The 20,512-nt window shown below is 38.4% G+C and overlaps 1 protein-coding gene across 3 annotated transcripts in view; it reads right to left on the minus strand.

The window, feature by feature from the left end:
- LOC121296434 (lymphoid enhancer-binding factor 1-like) overlaps positions 1–20,512 on the minus strand; it is a 67,248-nt gene that overhangs the window by 45,948 nt on the left and 788 nt on the right. For all 3 annotated transcript variants that reach the window (XM_041222027.1, XM_041222008.1, XM_041222018.1), the window contains exon 2: positions 18,090–18,220. In XM_041222027.1, coding sequence (XP_041077961.1) covers positions 18,090–18,220 — 131 coding nt within the window. The remainder of the gene's footprint in view (positions 1–18,089; positions 18,221–20,512) is intronic.

Genomic DNA, 20,512 nt, shown 5'->3' on the forward strand with positions numbered 1-20,512 from the left:
CTCTGGTGTGTTGTACTTTGATTTGCTTTGGAAGCTGGAGTGTTGATGACATTTGTATGAACGTTCAGTTAACAACGAATTAGGAAAGCGAGTCAAAGGCTAAAATACATAACTTAACTGTTTTTATTGGCCATGATTATTTCACTGCCACTACAACGATGAAAACTACAATGCTTACATCTATGTTTGCTTGGCTTGAAAAGTTGGCGGGTGGCAGACAGCAGGGTAGCGATATAACGGGTAAAAATAGCACTGTTTTTATTTTGCCGACATTTGTTCAGAGAATATCTGACGGTATGCAAGGGCAGCACTATTATGCAGGACAAATACAATAATATTTATATATATATATATATATATCCCTCCAAAAGATGACCACAGGAGACCATGTTGACGCACACCTGCTGGCATGTGAATGGGTGGCTAGCAGAGAATCCTGACCTAGATCTTAGTGGGCCGGCATCATCGTGCCATTCTTGATTGGTGATGCACAAAAGGCCTACTATGTCCTGGACACCTCTGCAGCTGAGGAGTACACCCACTTAAGGCAGAGATTCTGTCCCAGGCAGGAGTGATCACAACAGTGTAAGTTCAGCGTTTCCATGCCTGCGATCGCAAATGTTTGATTTTGTTCACCTGTCCAAACGTTGGTTGCAGCCTGAAATCAACGCGACAATATGGGTAATATAAATCCTCGTTATGTATCACTTTTTGCGATCCACGACTGCACCAATCAGGAAATGTGTTGGACAGGGGGACCCTGTTACCCTAGATGACTTTGTGGCTCTTGTGGAGTGGCAACTAGTCACAGAGGAACTGTTCGGTTGGCCCGACCTGACTCAGGTAATCTTCCATGACAGTTACAAAACCAGGGGTAAAAAAGTAAAAACGAGGCCATATCAGATACCCAAAGCAAAAAGGGCGGCAGCAAAAGCTGAAGTTGCAAAAATGTTACAACTGGGTGATTGAAGAATCTGCTAGCGACTGGACCAGCCCCATAGTCTTCGTACCTATGCCCAACGGTACCTGGCGGTTCTGCAACGATTTCAAAGAGCTTAATGAACTATCAAGTTTGATGCTTACCCCATGCCCTGGGTTGACAAACTCATTGAAAATCTGGATAAAAGTTAAGTATTTGTCTACACTTGACCAAAGGTTACTGGCAAATACCGTTGACCGAAAAAGCTGAGGAGAAGACCGGTTTTGTGACTCCTGACAGCTTGTTTCAGTACACGGTAAAGCCATTTGGCTTAATCAATGCCCCGGCCACTTTTAGTGAGAATTGGGAATCACATCTGGGAAGGTACAATCGGTACTAAACAGCCTGACAGAAGCCAGGTTTACAGCAAACCCCAAGTGCCACATAGGCTTAACACTAGAAGGACAATCGATTGATCGATTGATAGATAGATAGATGTGAAAGGATTGTCCATAGTTTGGGTTCGTGCCCCTTTAAAAACGTGACTCAGAAGAAAATTTGAATTTTCAGCGCTTATGTGCACTTTATTTACAAACAAAGACCTAACTCTCACGAGCACCGACTACACACATGTAGGTCCCTGTCTAACTTGCAGGACAGCTAAGCCATTTACCTGACATGCAATGCAATACAACACATAAAAAACCAAATACTTTTTTTCACAATACCTTTTATGACCTTCAGTCGGGCTTCTTCACACAGCAGCAGCCCAGAACAGTCTAACAATTTTCTTTTTAAACTCTGTACCTGGTCCTAATTATCAATAACAGCCAGGTGCAAGTGATAATTAACAAGAAATAAAACAATTAAATTAAACAATTAGCTTGGCAGGGAGGCTTTTATCCCCGTCCCTGCCATAAAACAAACATCTTTAGATTGCAGGTCCCCTGTCCTGCTACATCTGTTACTATATATATATATATATATATATATATATATATATATATATATATATATATATATATATATATATATATGACACACACACTTATTTTACAAATCAAAACAAGAAAATATAAATAAAAACATCTGAACAGGCATCGGTTTACAACATACATATTTACGTATGAAACGATAGCAATACATTTAACTTTAACAGCAATCGGTTTATTATCAGATGAGCAAAAGCATCTGAACAACATAGATAAATAAACTTAGAAGAAAACATTTTACAGAAACGCACAGCACAAGTTATAAAAAAAAAAAAAAAAAAACACTTTTTTTGACAAAAGGGTATTCCTTTACCTTGAATCTAAGGCTGTTCAGAATCAACATATAATGCACTTCTCCACATCACCTTTCTGCACAGGGCACAGCTGTCAAAAGTTTTATTTTTATTGCACTTGCCAACCTGTCATTGGCGCCTCTTGCGGCTCTCAGCGGGGTTGCCAGCTTCAGCTGTGGGTACACACTTAGCAGTCTCCCTCTGACCCAAATGCTTCTTATGAAGTTCCTGTGCTAACTGTAAAATATGTTCTCTCCTTGGTAAATTCTTCTCTGTGCATTCTTTGTAAAGTACCCAGGAGTTGATGGCTGCTAGGTCCAATACATTGTAAAACACTTGAATAGACCTCCGTCGAGAACCAGCTTTCACAGAATACTTCTGTGCCATCTGCTCCAAAACACCAACTCCATATTTTGTTGCGTTGTAGAACTCCACGGTCTCTGGTATTTATTTACACTAGTCCTGATGCTAATTGACGGACCAAAGCAGCGCAGCCGACAAGCAGGTGACAGCCTTTCAAAAGGCTGACTGAAAAACAATAGCCTGTCAGTCATTCACTCAGGCAGAGAGTAGAGACTAATCTAATTAGAGTTAAACACATTGCGGACTGGTAAATAAATAAATATAGGAGTAGAATACAGTTCTGTACAATCAAAATACAATTGTTTTCTATGTGGTCATTAATGCTTTTGGGTATAATGTTATATATCTCCTTTATTTCTGCACTCCCGCGTTTCATGCTTTATAATAATATTTAATACATAGGGACAGAAAGGTACACGAACGCACAGCCCCATATGTGTGGAGCAAATTACATTTTAAAACCAAAAGCCACCAAAATGACTGCCGCCGGAGTTCTAGTGTTAACAGAGGCTCGCTATTTAGGTTACATAGTTGGAGACTGGTCTGGTGAAGCCACAACTGAATAAAGTGAAGGCCAGTAAGAATTTGTGGCACTGACCCATAAATAAAAAGCAGGTCAGGGCATTTCTCGGGATAATCGGTTATTACCAAAGGTTTAGTACAGACTTCACCACAGTTGCTGCTCCTTTGACACAGCTGACAAGAGCCAAGGTCCAGATATGATAAAGTGGGTGAAGGAGGCAGAATACGCACTTAAAAACACTGGATAACATACTGTGTGGGGATCCTGTGTTGTGCCAGATTTTAAAGAAAAGTTCATATTACAAGCGGACGCCTCCAATGTTGGTCGAGGGCCGTTCTCTCACAAAGGGTAAACAGGGAAGAGCACCCCATAATATATCTAAAGCTGGAAACTGTTACCAAGGCAATGCAATTGTGCAATTGTGGAAAAAGAAAGTCTTACAGTTAAATGGGCTATAGAAATGATGCGTTATTACTTGCTGGGGAGAGAGCTTACCCTTATAACTGATCATGCACCCTTAAAATGGATGAAAACAAAGAGAAAAAATGCCAGTGACAAGATGGTTTTTGTCCCTTCCGCCATTTAAATATAAAATCGAGCACTGAAGCAGGGCAAAGAATGCTAACGCTGATAGCATATCAAGGGTACACTGCCTCTTGACAAAAGAGTTGAAGCTGAGAGGAGGGATGTGTGGTACGATTACTGAGGGGAAATATATAAAACTATTTAAGACTATTAAAGATCTATTTTTCCTGACGGGGGGGGGGGGGGGTTAAAACCACTTACAGTTACCTGACCATTAGAGATCACCGTTTTGTTAAATCATGTGAGGTTTAACATGGTAACCGTCTTTAAATTAATAATACTTGTATGATTGTTAAGTTGGAGTTACCTCATTAACCAATTACCCAGCTGTACAAAGAGGCCTGTTTGTTCACCTCTCCTTACACTCCAACTCCAGTTGAAACAAACTATCAAAAGGAAAGGATGCCCGTGTGCTACTATTAATCACAATACTGGTGTTTTAAGTTTTCTTTGGTCAGGGAAACCGCTTACCTGTCCTGCCCTTAGTTAGTAGAAAGAAGTGCGTATAAATTGAGATCTCCATGAGGAGGTTAGGTTGTTTGTTTGTCTCCGTTTCAGTTTCAAAAAAAGTTATAAAACACAACTTGGTTTGTTTGTTTTTATAGTCATGTTTTAAACTAAACAGAGATTTTTTTTGAAGAAAATAAACGAGCAGGAGTATACAATTGATCCTTTTGAAGGAAAATACCAAGAGTGCGACCATGAATGTCTCTACAGAATCTCTTTTGGTAAGCCATCTAAACTGAAAGTTTAGCTGAAAGAATTTTGAACTTTTGCATTGCCGTAGAGGCTGTACTTTCACTATATGTAATTACCTTATACTGATCATAATATCAAACATTGTAGTGCAAAAATGACCTTGTGTTATATACACACACAAACACTATATATATATATATATATATATATATATATATATATATATATATATATATATATATATATATAAACAAATAAGCATCCTGTCTGTATAATAAATACATGGATTATACATCTAGTTTTACAACAGTGGACATATTTGGAGCTGTTAGATACCAAGTTCACCTATTGCCTTTTTTCAAGCAAAATTCTCAAAATGACTCCTGCATGCTTTGAATTCAGAAGGTAGAGGAAAACAGAAAAACACCAAAAGGTTTAAGGAAGAAAGAGGCTGCAGGCTAGCCTGGAGCAGTCTAATGCAAGGTTGAAATTTGCTGGAAACTCTCATATTGAAGGCAACTCCTTGATGTTGGCTCACAGCTGGAGAAGATTGGCTGTATGCTGTACTTTCAGATACGCACTCAAACATGTATCTCCATCTTATTTGCTTGGTTCCTCCTCTATCAGTTTCAGTGAGCCTTTATTTCACCCTTTTAAATCTCAGAGAAAACTGCACACAGGGACAGGACAGATTGATTTTTTGTTTTGACTTATTGTCAGTAAAATCAAAAGCAGCGCACCCTCCTCTGATGTCTAAGCTTAGGCACCTGGGCTCAGGGTAACAATTTGTCAATATATGGTTATATTTATCCTTTTTTAATATCTCATTAAACTAGTTTCATGTAAGCGTCCTCTTTGGGGGAGGTGGGGTGAAACCAGTAGTTAACTGCTGGAATACTGTATAATCTAAAGAAGGATTGACCTCGTTTTTTGGGTAGAATTCCTATAACTTCCGTGTTTCAAAATCCCAATCTAAAAGAATAGATCACAGTACACACTCTCTTTGGTCCACAGATGTAATGATTTTGGTTCTGCATATTAAAAAGGCATGTTTGACTGTGGCACCTACACCGAGCAAAATTATTTATGCAGGCTCTTAAGTTTTGAGCAGACTTCTGAAAGGTACCTGTTGCAGGCATTACCTCTGACTAGACAATGGCAAACATGGGGTTGACAGAAATTGTAGGCAACCGAATTAATGAAGTAGGCTACTAGGAAGCTGAAGGGTTTTAGGAAAACAAAATGGTGTAATCTTAAGTATTTTATCACAGAAATAAGGCAGCATTATGTTGCAGTGCTACATTCATGTTATAAAGATAATAACTGAGTGAGAGATGTTAAGAATACAGTTAAAACCTAGTTTATTTTAGCATTATTTTATGCATTGAAATGCACTCCCTCAATAAAGGGCACCAGACCACAGCTCACCAGATGCAAAAAAAATACTGTATTTATTTTGAAGAAATCTTAAACATATAAATAAAGTTTGTCCGTCTGTCTGCTTATTTATGCATTCAGACCCCACAGGAGCCAGTGCAACCAAACTTTGGATTGCCTCCTCTTTCATCCAGGGGAAGGACAAGGGCTATGTTTGGATCCAAAATGTTGACCCCCAGGGTACTTTACTTAGTAACCCCATTGCTGGATCAATACAATACAATACAAAGCCAAAAAAAATAAAGAACAAAAATTTTAAAAAAGTTAAGGGAAAAGGGAGGGCTCCCGAGTGGTACATCTGGTAAAGGCACTCCGACCATAGACGTGAGCTCCCAGGGGGCAGCGCACAATCGGTCGAGCGCCGCCCAAGGGGGGACAGGGGATTGCTTAGGTCGGCCAGGGTGTCTTCGGCTCATCACATACCAGTGACCCCTGTAGTCTGGCCGGGCACCTGCGCGCTTGCCTATAAGCTGCCCAGATCTGCGTTGTCCTACGCCGTTGTAACTCTAAAGCAGCTGCACAGTGACTCTGCAGTGTGAAAAAAAGTGGCTGGCCGAGGGCACACGCTTCAGAGGACAGCGTGTGTTTGTCTTTGCCGTTCCCGAGTCAGCACGGGGGTGGTAGCGGTGAGCTGAGCCTAAAAATAACTGGATATGCCAAATTGGGAGAAAATAATAAAATAATTGCCGATTACTAAATTATTAAAAAAAAAAAAAAGGGGTCCGAGTGCATTGTGCGACATTTAAGATCAGTAACTTACAGGAAACCGTTCCCCGATTTGTCATGCATGAAATACTGAATTTCCCCGGGCAATGCCGGGTACTTCAGCTAGTACTTCATAAAAAGGTTAGCTTCCAAATTGGTGTTTCCTTTATTCCTATTTTCAGTCCGAGAATACACCAACTCATTAAAACAGTGAAATCAAGCATATCACGTTTTCAGAATGCACAGTGCTGTCTCCAGGTTGCACAAAACATAACACTAAAAACTATCCAAAAATCTAGAAAAACGAGACTTAGTTCAGATGAATTCATTTGACAACCTGTGTTTATAAAATATATACACATCATAGACCACTTGATTCAAATGTACATTATGCTATTTGCAAGGCAGCTTCACATTATTATATAAGATTGATATTTAAAGTTACTGAAATAGTGCATTAAAAAAAAACAATCCGATACAAATAAATCATAAAAAAGGTCAGCTTCCAAATTGTTGGTTTATTTCTATAAAAAGCTCACTATTTAGCAACTGCACACCACTTTGTTAATCACTATGGGGGGTAAATGAGCGTACAAGCATTCCTAAAATATTTAAAATAATTTTCATATTTTAGTATTACTTATGCAGAATACATTTTTTAAATAAATCAAGTGCCAAAAATAGGCTTCTTACCTATTAGAATACACTGACTGGAATTAAAGCAAACTATCTTGAGATTAAGAATAAAAATTTTAAAAATTGCAGGCTGTGGCTTCTCCCAAGTAATGCAGCAGGCTAACACAACTATACAAATTACTGTCTGGGACTAGGACTGTGGTGAAATACATTTAAGAAATTAGCATTTTAGCTACATGAAAAGGAGCACAGTTGCACTTCCAATGTATTTAAATGTATGCTCCATTTAAAAAAAAAAAAAAAAAAAAAAAACAAACAACAAATTTAGGCTAAAACCCAACAACATTGGTATACAAGCGACATAATTTGGTAGGCAATGCCTACCGCTAGGTCAGCCCCTGCTACTAAGGCCAGAAGTCCTGACTAGGCCCAATCGATCTGGCTTACCACCAGACATGAAAGTGTTTCTGGCTACAAGCAAAAAACACTGTACATAACAGTCATATGATATTTAAGTATGTGCGGCATGCATATACATGAATGGAGGACAGGACAGTGGAATATGGTGATGGGTGTAACACAGCACTAGAAACTTTTCAACAAAGGCAGTCCCATCAGTTTGCTGGGGTTCTCTGGCTTGTTAAAAATATGGTTACATTTCCAAGCATAATCACTCAATTGTAACCTAATTATCTGCTCTGCTGGACAGCATGGCCGGCGTTTGTCATCAAACCTAGACCCGAATCCCCAAGCCGGCCCATTCTCGAGACGTGGTGTGTCGGCACAATTATGGTACTGCTCCCCCCCCCCCACCTTATCTCTCTCTCTCTCCTGCTGCAGTCACTCGGGTAACAAAGCCCATAATCTTGGCCTGTTTTCATGCTGGTTGAATTACACATAATTGTTTCTGCGCAGTGATTGATTTCTGCCTGAAAAGAGACCTCAGCTCACCTCCCCCCTACTTTTTTTTTTTTTTTTTTTTATATTTTTTTTTTTTTTTTTTTTTTTTTTAGCACAAGCAAGCGCCAGCCAAGTCTCCAGCTAGGAGGAGGCAGGAGGCTTTGAAGAGATCAAAGCCAAGGCCGCAAGCAGTTGTGCGCCCTGGGAATATGGAAAGCCTTTATGCTCTTCAACCCCATTTCCAGCGTCATGTTGGATTGCAGCTGCATTGCATTTTGCCAGCATTCTTAATGCTTTTGGTATTGACTCTGACATCAGCGATCCCTGGGTTTTCAAAATAACGACAGAGAGAGGGAAAGAGAACTAAAGAGAGGGGGTGGGGACGAAGCTACAAGCAGATTTCTATTTTCACAACTCCATAATTGGGCAGTTCAAAGAGAAAAGGCAGCATTTGATTTTAATTCATATAATATGAAAGGAAAAGAAAACTTTTCATAGTTTCCCCAAAATTCAAAACATGTTTTTTCATACATGCAAAAGAGGCCACACAAAATGAACCACACAAAATTAACTGATAGTTATGCAGGCCCTTTTTTTCGTCTTTCCCTTTGCAAGCCTGGAGGCTCTACAAACATTACAAACCAAGTGCCGACTACTTTAAAAAGAGTTTTACCCATGACAAATACACAGTTTGATTGGATTTACAAAAATACATAAACAAAATAGGAAATGGAGACTTGCTAATTAAGAATATTGACACACATGAATTTATTGGGAGAAATGTTCACTCATATTGCAAGTAATAATATTAAAGTGTTGGATACTGCAGTATCCAATTGCATTTACTTCAGCCATTCATGGATAAAAAAAAAAAAAAAAAAAAAGTGTAAACAAACACACTGTTGTAACAAATACTGTAGACAGACCGAGAACTAACACACAAAAATAAAGCGTGCCCCAGTTTCGGGTTAGAACACCTGGAATGCAGTGGTCAGTTACGGGATAATGGGTCTGTCACCAGCTGTCTGTTTAAAACAAACCACACACAGCGCAACAGGCCAGACACTGCAGCAAGACAACTGTTGCAGTCTACTCATTTTACACAGTACAATTTGCCTCCTTCCTCATTTGGATGCACAGAATGTGTTCATGAAAAAAAGTTTCAGAGCAGCAAATGCTTTCTGTCCAACTGACAAGTAAAAAAAAAAAAAAAGTATTTAAACGTTACGTGAATCTGTCAAATGAATTCCATCACAATGGGACTGTAGTACAGTATATAAAAATAACAATCTAACTTTCTAAAAAGCAGTGATACTGTAACAATTATAGTATAATCTGAAACAAAAACACATTGGAAATGTGCAAAAAACACCAAGTTATCAAATGTGCACAGCAATTTGGGTCAACCTTGCACAGCACAAAGCAAACAGGCAAAGTAAAACCGATGTGGGCCAAGGTTGCCCCAGTAGTTTCTTCTAACTTGGCTTGTGTTTTTCAGGCACAATAAAAGAGGATCGAACTTGCATGAAAAACACAAGCCAAGTTAGTAGAAACAATTGGGGCAACCTTAACCCCCACCACTTGTACAGTTGTGCCTACTTGCTTGGTACTGACCAAAGTTGCCTCAATTGTTTCTTCTATCTTACTTTGTGTTTTTGATACAAGTTATAAGAAACCGTGCTGAATTCTCAAAATGTTTGTTTTATTTGAAACTACAGAGAATTCCTGTCAGGGGCCGGAATGCACGACACCAAAATAATAACCCTACATTTTAGTCTTGGCACTTTCACTGCATATTCCCCCTTATTATATAACCTCCCCGCAGTCCGGCTCATCAACCAGTCACACCCATGTTCTGCAACCCCCTGAAAACAGCAACACACATTCTCCCCATTCATTCACTCTCTCCCCCTTCCCATGCCAAGTAATGGCATGACCCATTACTCTTACAATACATGTAACACACATGCAAGACAGACGAGACAAATTGAACAGACAAGTCCTGCAACAAAACAATTGACTGAGTCGTTACAATACATTTCATTTGAAAGTAAAGAATATATGAAAAGCATAACTACCTTATGTACAAAAATCTTCACTAATATACAACTGAACATTTATTTTCGTTTCATACAGTATTATGGCAGTGTTTATATCTGATAGTGAAAAATAACATAAAGATATATAAATAAATAAATGACCATGTATTGATTTATGAATGTATTTAGACATAACTAATTCTCAGAAATGTAACATTCCTTTTTGCCCAATGGGGACCACAAATAATGTTACTCTCATCAACCAGTATTGAGAGGAAACCGTACTGCCTTGCGCCAACAGGGACCACAATGAGTGTTACACTGACAGGAAACCAAAATGTTTCAAAGATCAAAATCTTAGAATGAGGCGATGGGTCGAAAAAAAAAATCTCCAAAAAAAATTTCCAAAATGTAAACTGTCCACAGAATTCTCATCTGGCTGATTTCATCTTTCAAAAATACTGCTTGTTTTCTCAACTAATCGTGTACCACTGATAGTAACGCAACACGCTTGCAAACAACTGAAGGTTATAGTTTCAAATCCCATGCATGCTAGACCATTTTTATACTACATCAAAAAAATATATTTTTTGCAGGCACATGTTCCATTTTAAAACAGAAATAAATATAATATAAATGATATAGACGTCCCAATAAGTGCGTTCCCTAGTATATTTCCATGTTGACAAAACAAGTTAATTGTCATTAAACTCGAATATCCTGTAATAAACATATGCATGGATAAAAGTGCCTGCAGAAATCTGCATAAAAAAAGCGAGAAAAAGGAGGAGGACATTTTTACCTTACTTTGGCAACTTATTTCTTAGACAGTATGACAGGTATTGACTGTTTTCTACATTTCACCTAAGAGTGTTGGGAAATTGTATGTTTGGCTGATTTACTTTTGCTGCGCCAATACCCTGAAAACATGTAAAGTATCCGTGCTGTATAGATAGTCACTGGCACTTCTCGTTGATAACTTGGCATGGGGAACTACCATTTCTCTCAATCAGCTGACTACAATAAAATACACATACAGTATTTCTCTCTTCCTACCTATACAATAACAAAGTATACAATATGTTAGAACACAAACTCTTAAGTAACAGGTTAATAGGCATGCAGAGATAAGCTTTGGTGCTGAAGCAAAACATTTAAAAAAATGTTCTTTCCATAAAGCATTAACTTATGGCTCATCTGTACAGAACAGATCCCTCAAGGAGTCTTTTAGGTTTATCTTGGCTGATGACTTTGCTTTCTCCTCCAAAATCACAGACATCCACAAACTTTAATACCTCGCCTCCTTCCCCACACACCCTGTCCTCCGCTCACGCACTACCCATTACCCTCTAAAACCCTACTAATCTACCATCCTTCTCACCCCTCTCGGACTCTGGTCTTTGCTCCCTGCTCCAGAGCCTTACACCCACCATGTGTGCTCTGGATCCCCTTCCCACTCACTGTTTCCAGACTGCAGCCCCTGCTCTACTCCCTTTTATTTCCTCTCAACACCCTCTGTTTCCCTCTGCCTTCAAGCATGCCTGCATCACCCTCATCTTAAAAAAAACCCTCCCTTGACCCCCCAGAACTACCATCCTGTCTCCCTTTCCTCTCTAAAACCCTCAAGCGAGCAGTCCATTGCCAGCTCTCTGCTTTCCTGTCAAAACATTTTCTGCTCGACCCCCTCCAAATCAGGTTTTCGCCTGGCACACTCCACTGAACTCTCTATCTTGATTCCTCCTGAATCGACTCCTGCTCATCCAAAACACTGCTGCCCGCATGTCTTTTCCGTTCCTCATTTCTCCCAAACTACACCGCTCCCTACCGCTGCTCACATCCAATTCAAAACTTTTGTACTCTCCCATCACTGCCTTGACCTTTCTGCTCCCTCCTATCTTCAGACTATTTCTCCTTACACTCCCTCTCGCCCCCTCCGCCACCGGCAGATTAGCTGTACCCCCACCACCCCGCTTCCAGATCTTGCCCCTCAGTGGTGGAATGACCTACCCATGGATATCAGGACTGCTCAGTTCCTGACCACCTTCCAACACCTCCTCAAGAAAACACCTGTTCAGACAGCATCTATAAACCTCAACTCTCAACTATAATGGACTATGTCACCCAACTGTACCATCACCTTGTACTGGAATCAATCTCTGCCTTATTGATGGGACAACAAAAAAATAAATAAAACAGTGTAGGTAGTAAAGGTTTTTAAGGTCAGGCCCAATTAGCACAAGCTCCAGTAGAAACACAAAATGCATTAAAAAAAAAAGACAGCATGAAATGAACCAATTAACTAAGGAGATGCATAGTACCTATGAAAGTACATGGAGGTGTCTCACATACAAAAACAAATTAGTTCCTGAAATTTGAGACTTCCCCCCCCCCCGGAGGATTTTATATATATATATATATATATATATATATATATATATATATATATACACACACACACACACACACACTTTCTTTTTGGGAGGTATACAGTCAGTGGGTGAGGATAAAGACTGCTTGATATACACCGACGTGATAAAAGTACTTTCTAATCATCTTGTACTACTTTAAAAACATGCAACAGGACATCAGAAATTCATGTGTCATGCCACTGTAAATCAGGAAGGAAAGGGTCTGCTCTGGATCAGCAACTTTAAAAGCCTTTAAGAAATGGGAAGGGGAAAAGACAATGCAACTCTAACAGCCACAATCCTCATCATCACAAAGTGAGTTAACTCACATTTTCACTTGGGAATATACCCCTTGCCATTGTTATCTGTTAGAAATGGTAGATTTAAAAGAGTGCTCAACAGCAGTCTCTAAGCACTGTGGGAATTGGCAGAGTTGGGCATGTTACTGGAAAAAGTAACTTATTACTTGCAACTCATTTTTTCAGAATATTCTTACTTAATAAAACTCATTACATATTTCTCTGGTTCTATAAAACAGTTGTGACTTTTTTACAATCTCTCTCTCTCTCTCTCTCTCTCTATATATATATATATATATATATATATATATATATATATATATATATATATATATATATATATATATATAATATATATATATATATATATATATATGGGTGTTATCCTTAGGATGTAGAAACGGCACCTCATAGGATTATTACCAGTTGTGATAGTAAACAGAAAACTGAAAAGCACATTACTGAACTTTTTATTAGGCTCCTACCAGAGTTCACAGGTAGGTATAGACACCACAAAAGCAAACAAAACAAAGTAGCAAGAAAACAGACTGTAAAAGAATGTTAGCTGAAACTCGTCTAAAGGGTTGTTTGGGGAATCCCAGCTGCCTTCTGGTGCCACCTCCCCCCACCCCCTTCCAGCCCCATCCAAACAAAAGACAAACAAGACCCCCCCTCCTTCAGAAGAGCAGGTCAGGCGTGCAGCTCTGCTGCACACCAGGTGCTGTTGTGGTTTAGCTGTTGCTTTGACTTCTCCAGCTCACTCAGCTACCTGCACGTTTGTGTTCTCCCTATGATCTACCCACCCCCAAAACCTCAGATAAGACGAGAGCTCAGGTATGGTTTCATTGCTGTAGCTCAGAGGGATTGCATCAAAAACAGTGCAAAGCCTACAGAGCTACTCTAAACAGAGCACAGTGCAATGCAATGTAATACTATGGCTATGTTTATATGGATATTTTGCCCACCAGTACTTACTTGCTTGTTAAAAAAAGCTGTGCTGCTGCTTTGGTAAACAGGAAGGCTTGCCCAGAGATGAGCTGATTGGGAGGTCCTGATTGGCTGGGGGGGGGGGGAGCAGGGGGGGGGGTGGTGCCTGGGGAGCTTACGCCTGTTTAGGTAGGCAGCAGCGCCAACGTTCGAAGCGACTGCAAAGCCATAGCTACACAGGCGGACGCTGAACGAAAGCTTACACTTGTTGCGATCAAGGAGGAGAGTGTCCATGGAGAAAACTACTACATTTAATCCTTCCACTTCAAGACGGTGCTCGTGAAAAGGCCAGAGTCACCGTGAAGATGCTGGGACTCTGGGAGACTAGAAATAGGTCAGTTTAGGGGATTTACTCCCAATCCAAGTACAGCGAGGGTTTGTAGTGAAGTAGGTTCCTCGCGTAGGATGTTCCTTTTAGTGGGACTAGTGCTCACAATTTGTGTGAAAACTTATTTTTACCTTTCTTTTCTTTATTAAATCCACCCCTAGGATTACCATTGGATTACCAATGTACAGGCCTGTGCTATAATTCAATCTGTGTGCCTGTGCAGCATGTGAACATCCACTGCTCTGGGTCTGACTCAGTATTATTGAGTGACGACCCACATATGCAACATCTCCCTGTTACAGTACCTCAGCGTGTGTCTGTAAAGGCAGTGCTTCCAGCAAAGGCCTCCCAAAAAAAAAAAAAAAACACACACATAGCAACAACGACAAGGAACACGACACTTTCAGATATAACTTAACTTCCAAGAACTGAATTAAATTAGGTAATGCAAGCTTTTGCAGGGCAATTGAGAGCTTTAGAGTGTGTTCACGTGTGTACACAGACACCTGTCATAGTCCATGTCCAATGCAAAACACATATCTAACTTTGCTATTAAACTTACAGCACCATGACTAATGGTATCAATATTTTCCTGTTATCAAAATCAATATAAATAGAGGGTATATTTAAACAAGTGTATACTTAAAGCCCGTCCCCCAAAAAATTCCACGACATACTGTCGATGCAGCACACTCCAAACAATAACATTTGTTTTAAAATAGATTTGGCAATTTAGTTTTCACATGTATTTAAACATGAGACATAAGATAAAATATTACAAGTATGGTGACTAAAGGCCAGTTTATAACCACGTCAATCTTAACCACGAGAATCACGTTTCAAACTGCACTATACCACTACACACACAGCACTGCGTGAGCTAGGTTCAGAAGTAGTACAGTATTGAGTAACATGGTCTGAAGCCTTTCTCTCCAGAGAAAACAGATGTGGCCCAGCAGTTGCTTTATTATGCCAGAGGATAGCGGCTTGTAAATGCCCAACCTCACACCTTTCACAGAGAGGCTTGTGCATCTCTCAGCCGATCTCAACTGTTCTTTCCAACCCCAGCCTGATATCTGATCAGCGTGGGCTGCAAGAAGGGAAGGCTGAGTGGGCTGACAGTTGGAAGAGAACACAGGTAAGCGAGCAAAAGGCAGAGGTGGCGCCAATACGTAACCGATTACCACATGGAGCTGTGGGTAAGGCAAAGTGAGAAAGCGAGTGAGTTTGTCTTCCTGTTGCAAAGATGGTTTGGGGGTGAGGGAAAATGTGATCTTATGCAAATGAACAGCAGCTGTACGCCACTAAAAAAAACAACGTATTAGAGAATAATATAATAAATACTGGGGCTCCCAGTCTTGTGGTTCAACCAAGAGGAGTCTAGAGAGATAGAGCCACATGAATTGAAGCTCCTTTGTAAATAAATTTTATTGTTTCAATGCACCCACTGAAAACCATGCAAGTTACATAGTTCACTTTTTTAGTGCAAAATATATATCAACCTTGTGTTGTGAGTTTCAAGGTATCCTCAAACGTTTTCTTACCCACCAGACTGTCCTTTACCCAAAGACAAACAAGGCCCCATGAGCTGGGATATTTAAATGTGTTAACGTAACATTATTTAGCAGGTTTCATGGAAATGCTGATGGAATGGGCGTTTGGTGCATCTGATTTCAGCACAGCAGCCAGCTGCCAGGCTGAATGCATTGCTTTTTAAGCTAGTGTCACCAATTAAATGATAGACAATAACACTACATATTAAAAACACATGCCCTTGTACTTGTGACAGTATCGGTGAGGTACGGAGGGAATAATTAACCTCAAACATTACAAAACAACCAAAGCAATACTTTGACACATGTATGGCCATTTCTCCAATCCTAACTCAACTATATATTTGAGTCCTGTTTGACATTGAGGGTTTCTGAGTAAGCCAGTTCTTTCCTAAAATTCTGCACTATGTGAATTCAGTTTCCAGTCTATACAAGAATTTCATAATAATAAGCGACAGCATTGACGTCCAGGGACAAATCAGGGACAGAAAATGAACACGGCATCAACCTTACTTCTATGGCGAGTGAAGATTTTATTTATCTGCATATATAATGCAGGGATTTTTTAAGAAAAGCTTGTCCAAACAAAGACTACAAGTGAGGAAGAAGCCACTATTCAAGTATGTTTTAATGCAATATTAGGTTTATATAGCTTTCAGCCTAAACATTTAACCATGTAGATTTCAACTCAGAAAACAGGATTGACTAGTAAAATACTTTAAAGAGACAGCAGTCCTTTTGTCAGCAAGTCCTGCAGTGTAATTTGAGTAGTCAAGATTATTATTTCCCTTCTTAAATTTCTTTTAACAAGAGCCAGAATTTTTTCAAAGAAATCCCATTGTGGCCTCCAAAAAAATCTTGCTCAAATGATTCAAATTAATCGTCGGAGAACCCAAACTGAAATAAGCAGAAGGATATCTGGATCTCTGTCATCTTTCTTTCCATAATGATTCAAAACACATTTGCTTTTTTATGATTAGTAACCCTGACCATACAACAGAAAGTTAGGACAGCTTTTTGGATTTGGTTGGCTATAAAACCAAACAAAAAAGGAGAGGTTAAAAAAAAAAAAAAAAAAAAAAAGCAAATACTACCAATTCATTTCTAGGTCAGGAACAGTGACCAAATTAGTTACTTTTTAAAATATAAATATAAAAGAAAGACCTGTGAATAACAGATTAAGCTAACTCTGATACTAAATTCATACTAAAAATAGAAACCATACCATACCCAAAACACTTGTTTAATCAGAAATCATGCGTACAAAATACTTTCTTTATATTTCTCATTAACATACTGTACTGGTTCAGTTTTTGTGCTTGTTTTTCGACCCTAACATTACATTATGCAAATCAGAAGACTGAGATTACATTTCATCCAACAAAATGAATACATTTATAGCTTGACAAATCCAACTTCCAATACTTTGGAAACAATTTCACATACAACAGTATTTCCATTATAGTTCACGTTTTACTTACAGCTCTAAAAATATAAAATTTCATGAGCACAAATTTGTTTTTTGTAGCCTTTTTAATTGCAATACATACTTTGTAAAGAAATGCTCTAGTTGTTACAAACTTGTCATCTTAAAATTATACAACCAAATTGTCCAGCACATGTGTTCACTATTTCTGTCAGCTTAGGTTTCCACTTTGTTTTACAAGCTGTAAAAACATGTGTCAGTCAGCAGTGCTACTTCTTACCTCCTGGCATTTTAACAGCTCCATTTGAGAAGATACAAACCCTCTAAAAAATTCACAAAACATTACAAGTTTCTGCTACCTACAATCAAATGCTGTTAAAGCCCTTTGCCATCAGAGACTTTGTCAATATTTTAAACATATACATACGTGGGCTCAAAAGATTACAGGAGTGGGAAACAGATCAGATTGAGCATTCCCTCTGGACAGCAACAGCAATCACGTTGGGAAACCAAGCTAAACACCAAGTCAAACGCACATCCGATTGTGGTTTTATGTGCAAACAAAACCATGAAAAAAAATAGGTACAACTCCTGCTTTAAATATCTCTATAAGCCAAGTACTTTACTTTGAAGAATCCAGTATATTTACTCCCTTTATTTTGCCTGAAATAACATTAAATATCAATGAAGCTGTGCATCATCCTTATTTTAAGAAACACTATTGCTAACTTGCATTATACAGCATTCTCTGGAACTAAACTCAGGAGTAATGAGACAGAAGCAACAACTAGACAACCTGCATATAGTGAAGAGAAAAAAAAAAAGAAGAACACAACTAAATCCCCCCCCCCCCCCCTCTGTTTGTGTTACCACATGGTACACCCCCCTCATACCATCTATCCATCAGCAGGATGATTCTGCAGTGACTCAAAGTTACTCATGTCTTGCGGAATATGGAAACAAATAAATAATTTATAACAAATAATTCTTTACTTACCGTTCTGGCCATCGGAGGAGACAAAGAGTCATTGGGCATGTAACAGTCATTGTTCATGTTTGACATCATGATGTATCCGGGATAGCCTGGGTAAGGATGACCTTTGTTGTATAAGCTGTCATGATGCTTTCCTGCAAAAACAAACAAGACTTTCTTCAGAAAGTGGACTTCTCTACACCAATGACATTCTAGTCTATTTTTACATACATTTCATGTTTGGTTATTCACTCAATTTAAAATATTTGTTTGTTTTCAAAAAGTAATAAAAAAGGCATTTATTGCTCAGAACGCAGGCAGAGACAGCACAGCAGCAGGGGCAGGGGAGCGTGTGTGTGCTTTTCTTTTACATCAAGACGTTACAATATGTAACACAATAAGTAGAACAATATCACAAAAGTAAAGAATACGTTGTGTTTGCCTTACTTTACACCGTGAATTAACTACAAAACATAAGGATGCCAAATAAGTTCAAGTTAAATGTTGTTTTGTTTATTCCCGAAATAATTAGTACATAAAGTTGACACTGCATTTTATTTATTTTTTACTTTTTTTCATTCCTTGCCATTGCTGTTTCTTCACAGTAAACAGTGGCCATAGACAGGTTTTCATAAAGTAATAAACATGAGGTTTACTTGTGCCCTTTTATAGCTAAACAAGCAAACGAAAATTGAAATTTAACTTAAACACATAAAATAAAACAAAAGTGGAAATGCAGTTGTAAAAAGAAGGGGGGGGGGGAAATCACAGTTTTGGCTCTAGTTTATTACATTCCACATACTCATACACGCCTTGTTTTTTATGTATATATTTTAGAATATATTTTTAACCACTGTTTAAAGGAGGCATTTCAGAATGACTTGCCTGCCTTTCTTTCTGTCCCATGAGATTCTGACTCGCTCTAAAGCAGCACAAGGCATTTTTACCGGGGTATGGCTATATAGGCACGCGCATAATCTGGTTTGTTTAATTGGGTTTACTTTTTGTTGTTTAAAGCTTTTTTTTTTTTTTTTTTTTTTTACTTTATTTATTTTAGTAAATCTAAATTATATATATACATATATATATTATAAATATATATATATATATATATATATATATATCTATATATATATATATATATATATATACTATATACACACACACACAATAGATTAGCTAATAATAATATTGAAAGTCAACGCCGTTTGTAGGACGTCTCTATCAATCTTATGGACATTGCGATGGTGTATCTATGAGGAAGAGGTGTCAGTGACGAAAGCACTGTGAGCCGCATTCTGAGTAGTACTGGTTATAATAAATAAATTACAAAAGAACAGTGCTGCGAGACTTTATTCTCTTGTATGTGACTCTCTGCTGCTATCTGTAAGCATTATAGCATTACAGTTTTGTGGCCTTTCATTTAATATGTTACATGCATGCAGCACAAACTACATAAATGATAACAGTGAAAAACAGGCGGAAATAGGCTGAGTGTAAAGAGTTAAAAAAAAAAAAAAAAATGGGACGCTGGTTTAAAATGTTTTTCTTTTTTCTTCTGCTGCAGCAAAAACTTCACGTCAATAGTAATGGAGAGTGTTCTGTCTCACAGTGAAGAGCAGCTGATAGGTCTCCTGAAAGCAGTTTATTTTAAAGCAACACCAGTGTGAATGAAAATGATGCAGTAAAATATATATATATATATATACACACAAACATATTTATATATAAGTGCCTTTTTTTTTATCCAAGTGCATTCCCCCCTAAAATTTTGGAATCCCTCACATACAAAGTGCATCAGGGGAAATTCCCCCCCCCCCCCCCGTCGTCTGTTACTTTAAGTTCGGAATATATAATTTAATCTCAATTAGAATGAATAGCTCTTTTTCATTTGCCATTTTTTTAAACTGTCGTGCAACTTCTGGTGAGACGGTAAATAAGTGCAAGGTATTTTTGTCATTTGTAGCGAATACAAACATCTGATTTTTATATCCGAATACATGGCAAAAGATATTTGTCTGATATTTGTCCTTGCACTAACATATATATGATTTGGTGCTACTATTCCTTTCACATCCTGAACTAAATGTTATGTCAATTTCGTTATTTCCAAGAAAATAATCTTAGAATTGTAGTGTGTGAAACCACGAATTCTGGAATAGTCTGTTAAATTAAATAAAAATAACGAATATCCAAAATTCTCTACTGCAGTTTCAGTTCAAGAACAGTAAAGGTTGACTAATAAAAGCCCCCTTTAATTAATTTCTAATAAAAAAGGCACATTACTTATGTGTGCTCTCACTTATGTACTGCTCAACACTGTGTTTGCAAACAGCCACTGCCAATCACCTTTTCTTTTAAAGAGGATGAAATATTTTATTCAACAGAACAATTTCAGCCCAGTCACACTAATTAAAAGCGATTGGGAAGAATAGACATCTATTCTG

Source organism: Polyodon spathula, chromosome 2 (genome assembly GCF_017654505.1).
Source record: "Polyodon spathula isolate WHYD16114869_AA chromosome 2, ASM1765450v1, whole genome shotgun sequence".
Classification (NCBI taxonomy): domain Eukaryota; kingdom Metazoa; phylum Chordata; class Actinopteri; order Acipenseriformes; family Polyodontidae; genus Polyodon; species Polyodon spathula.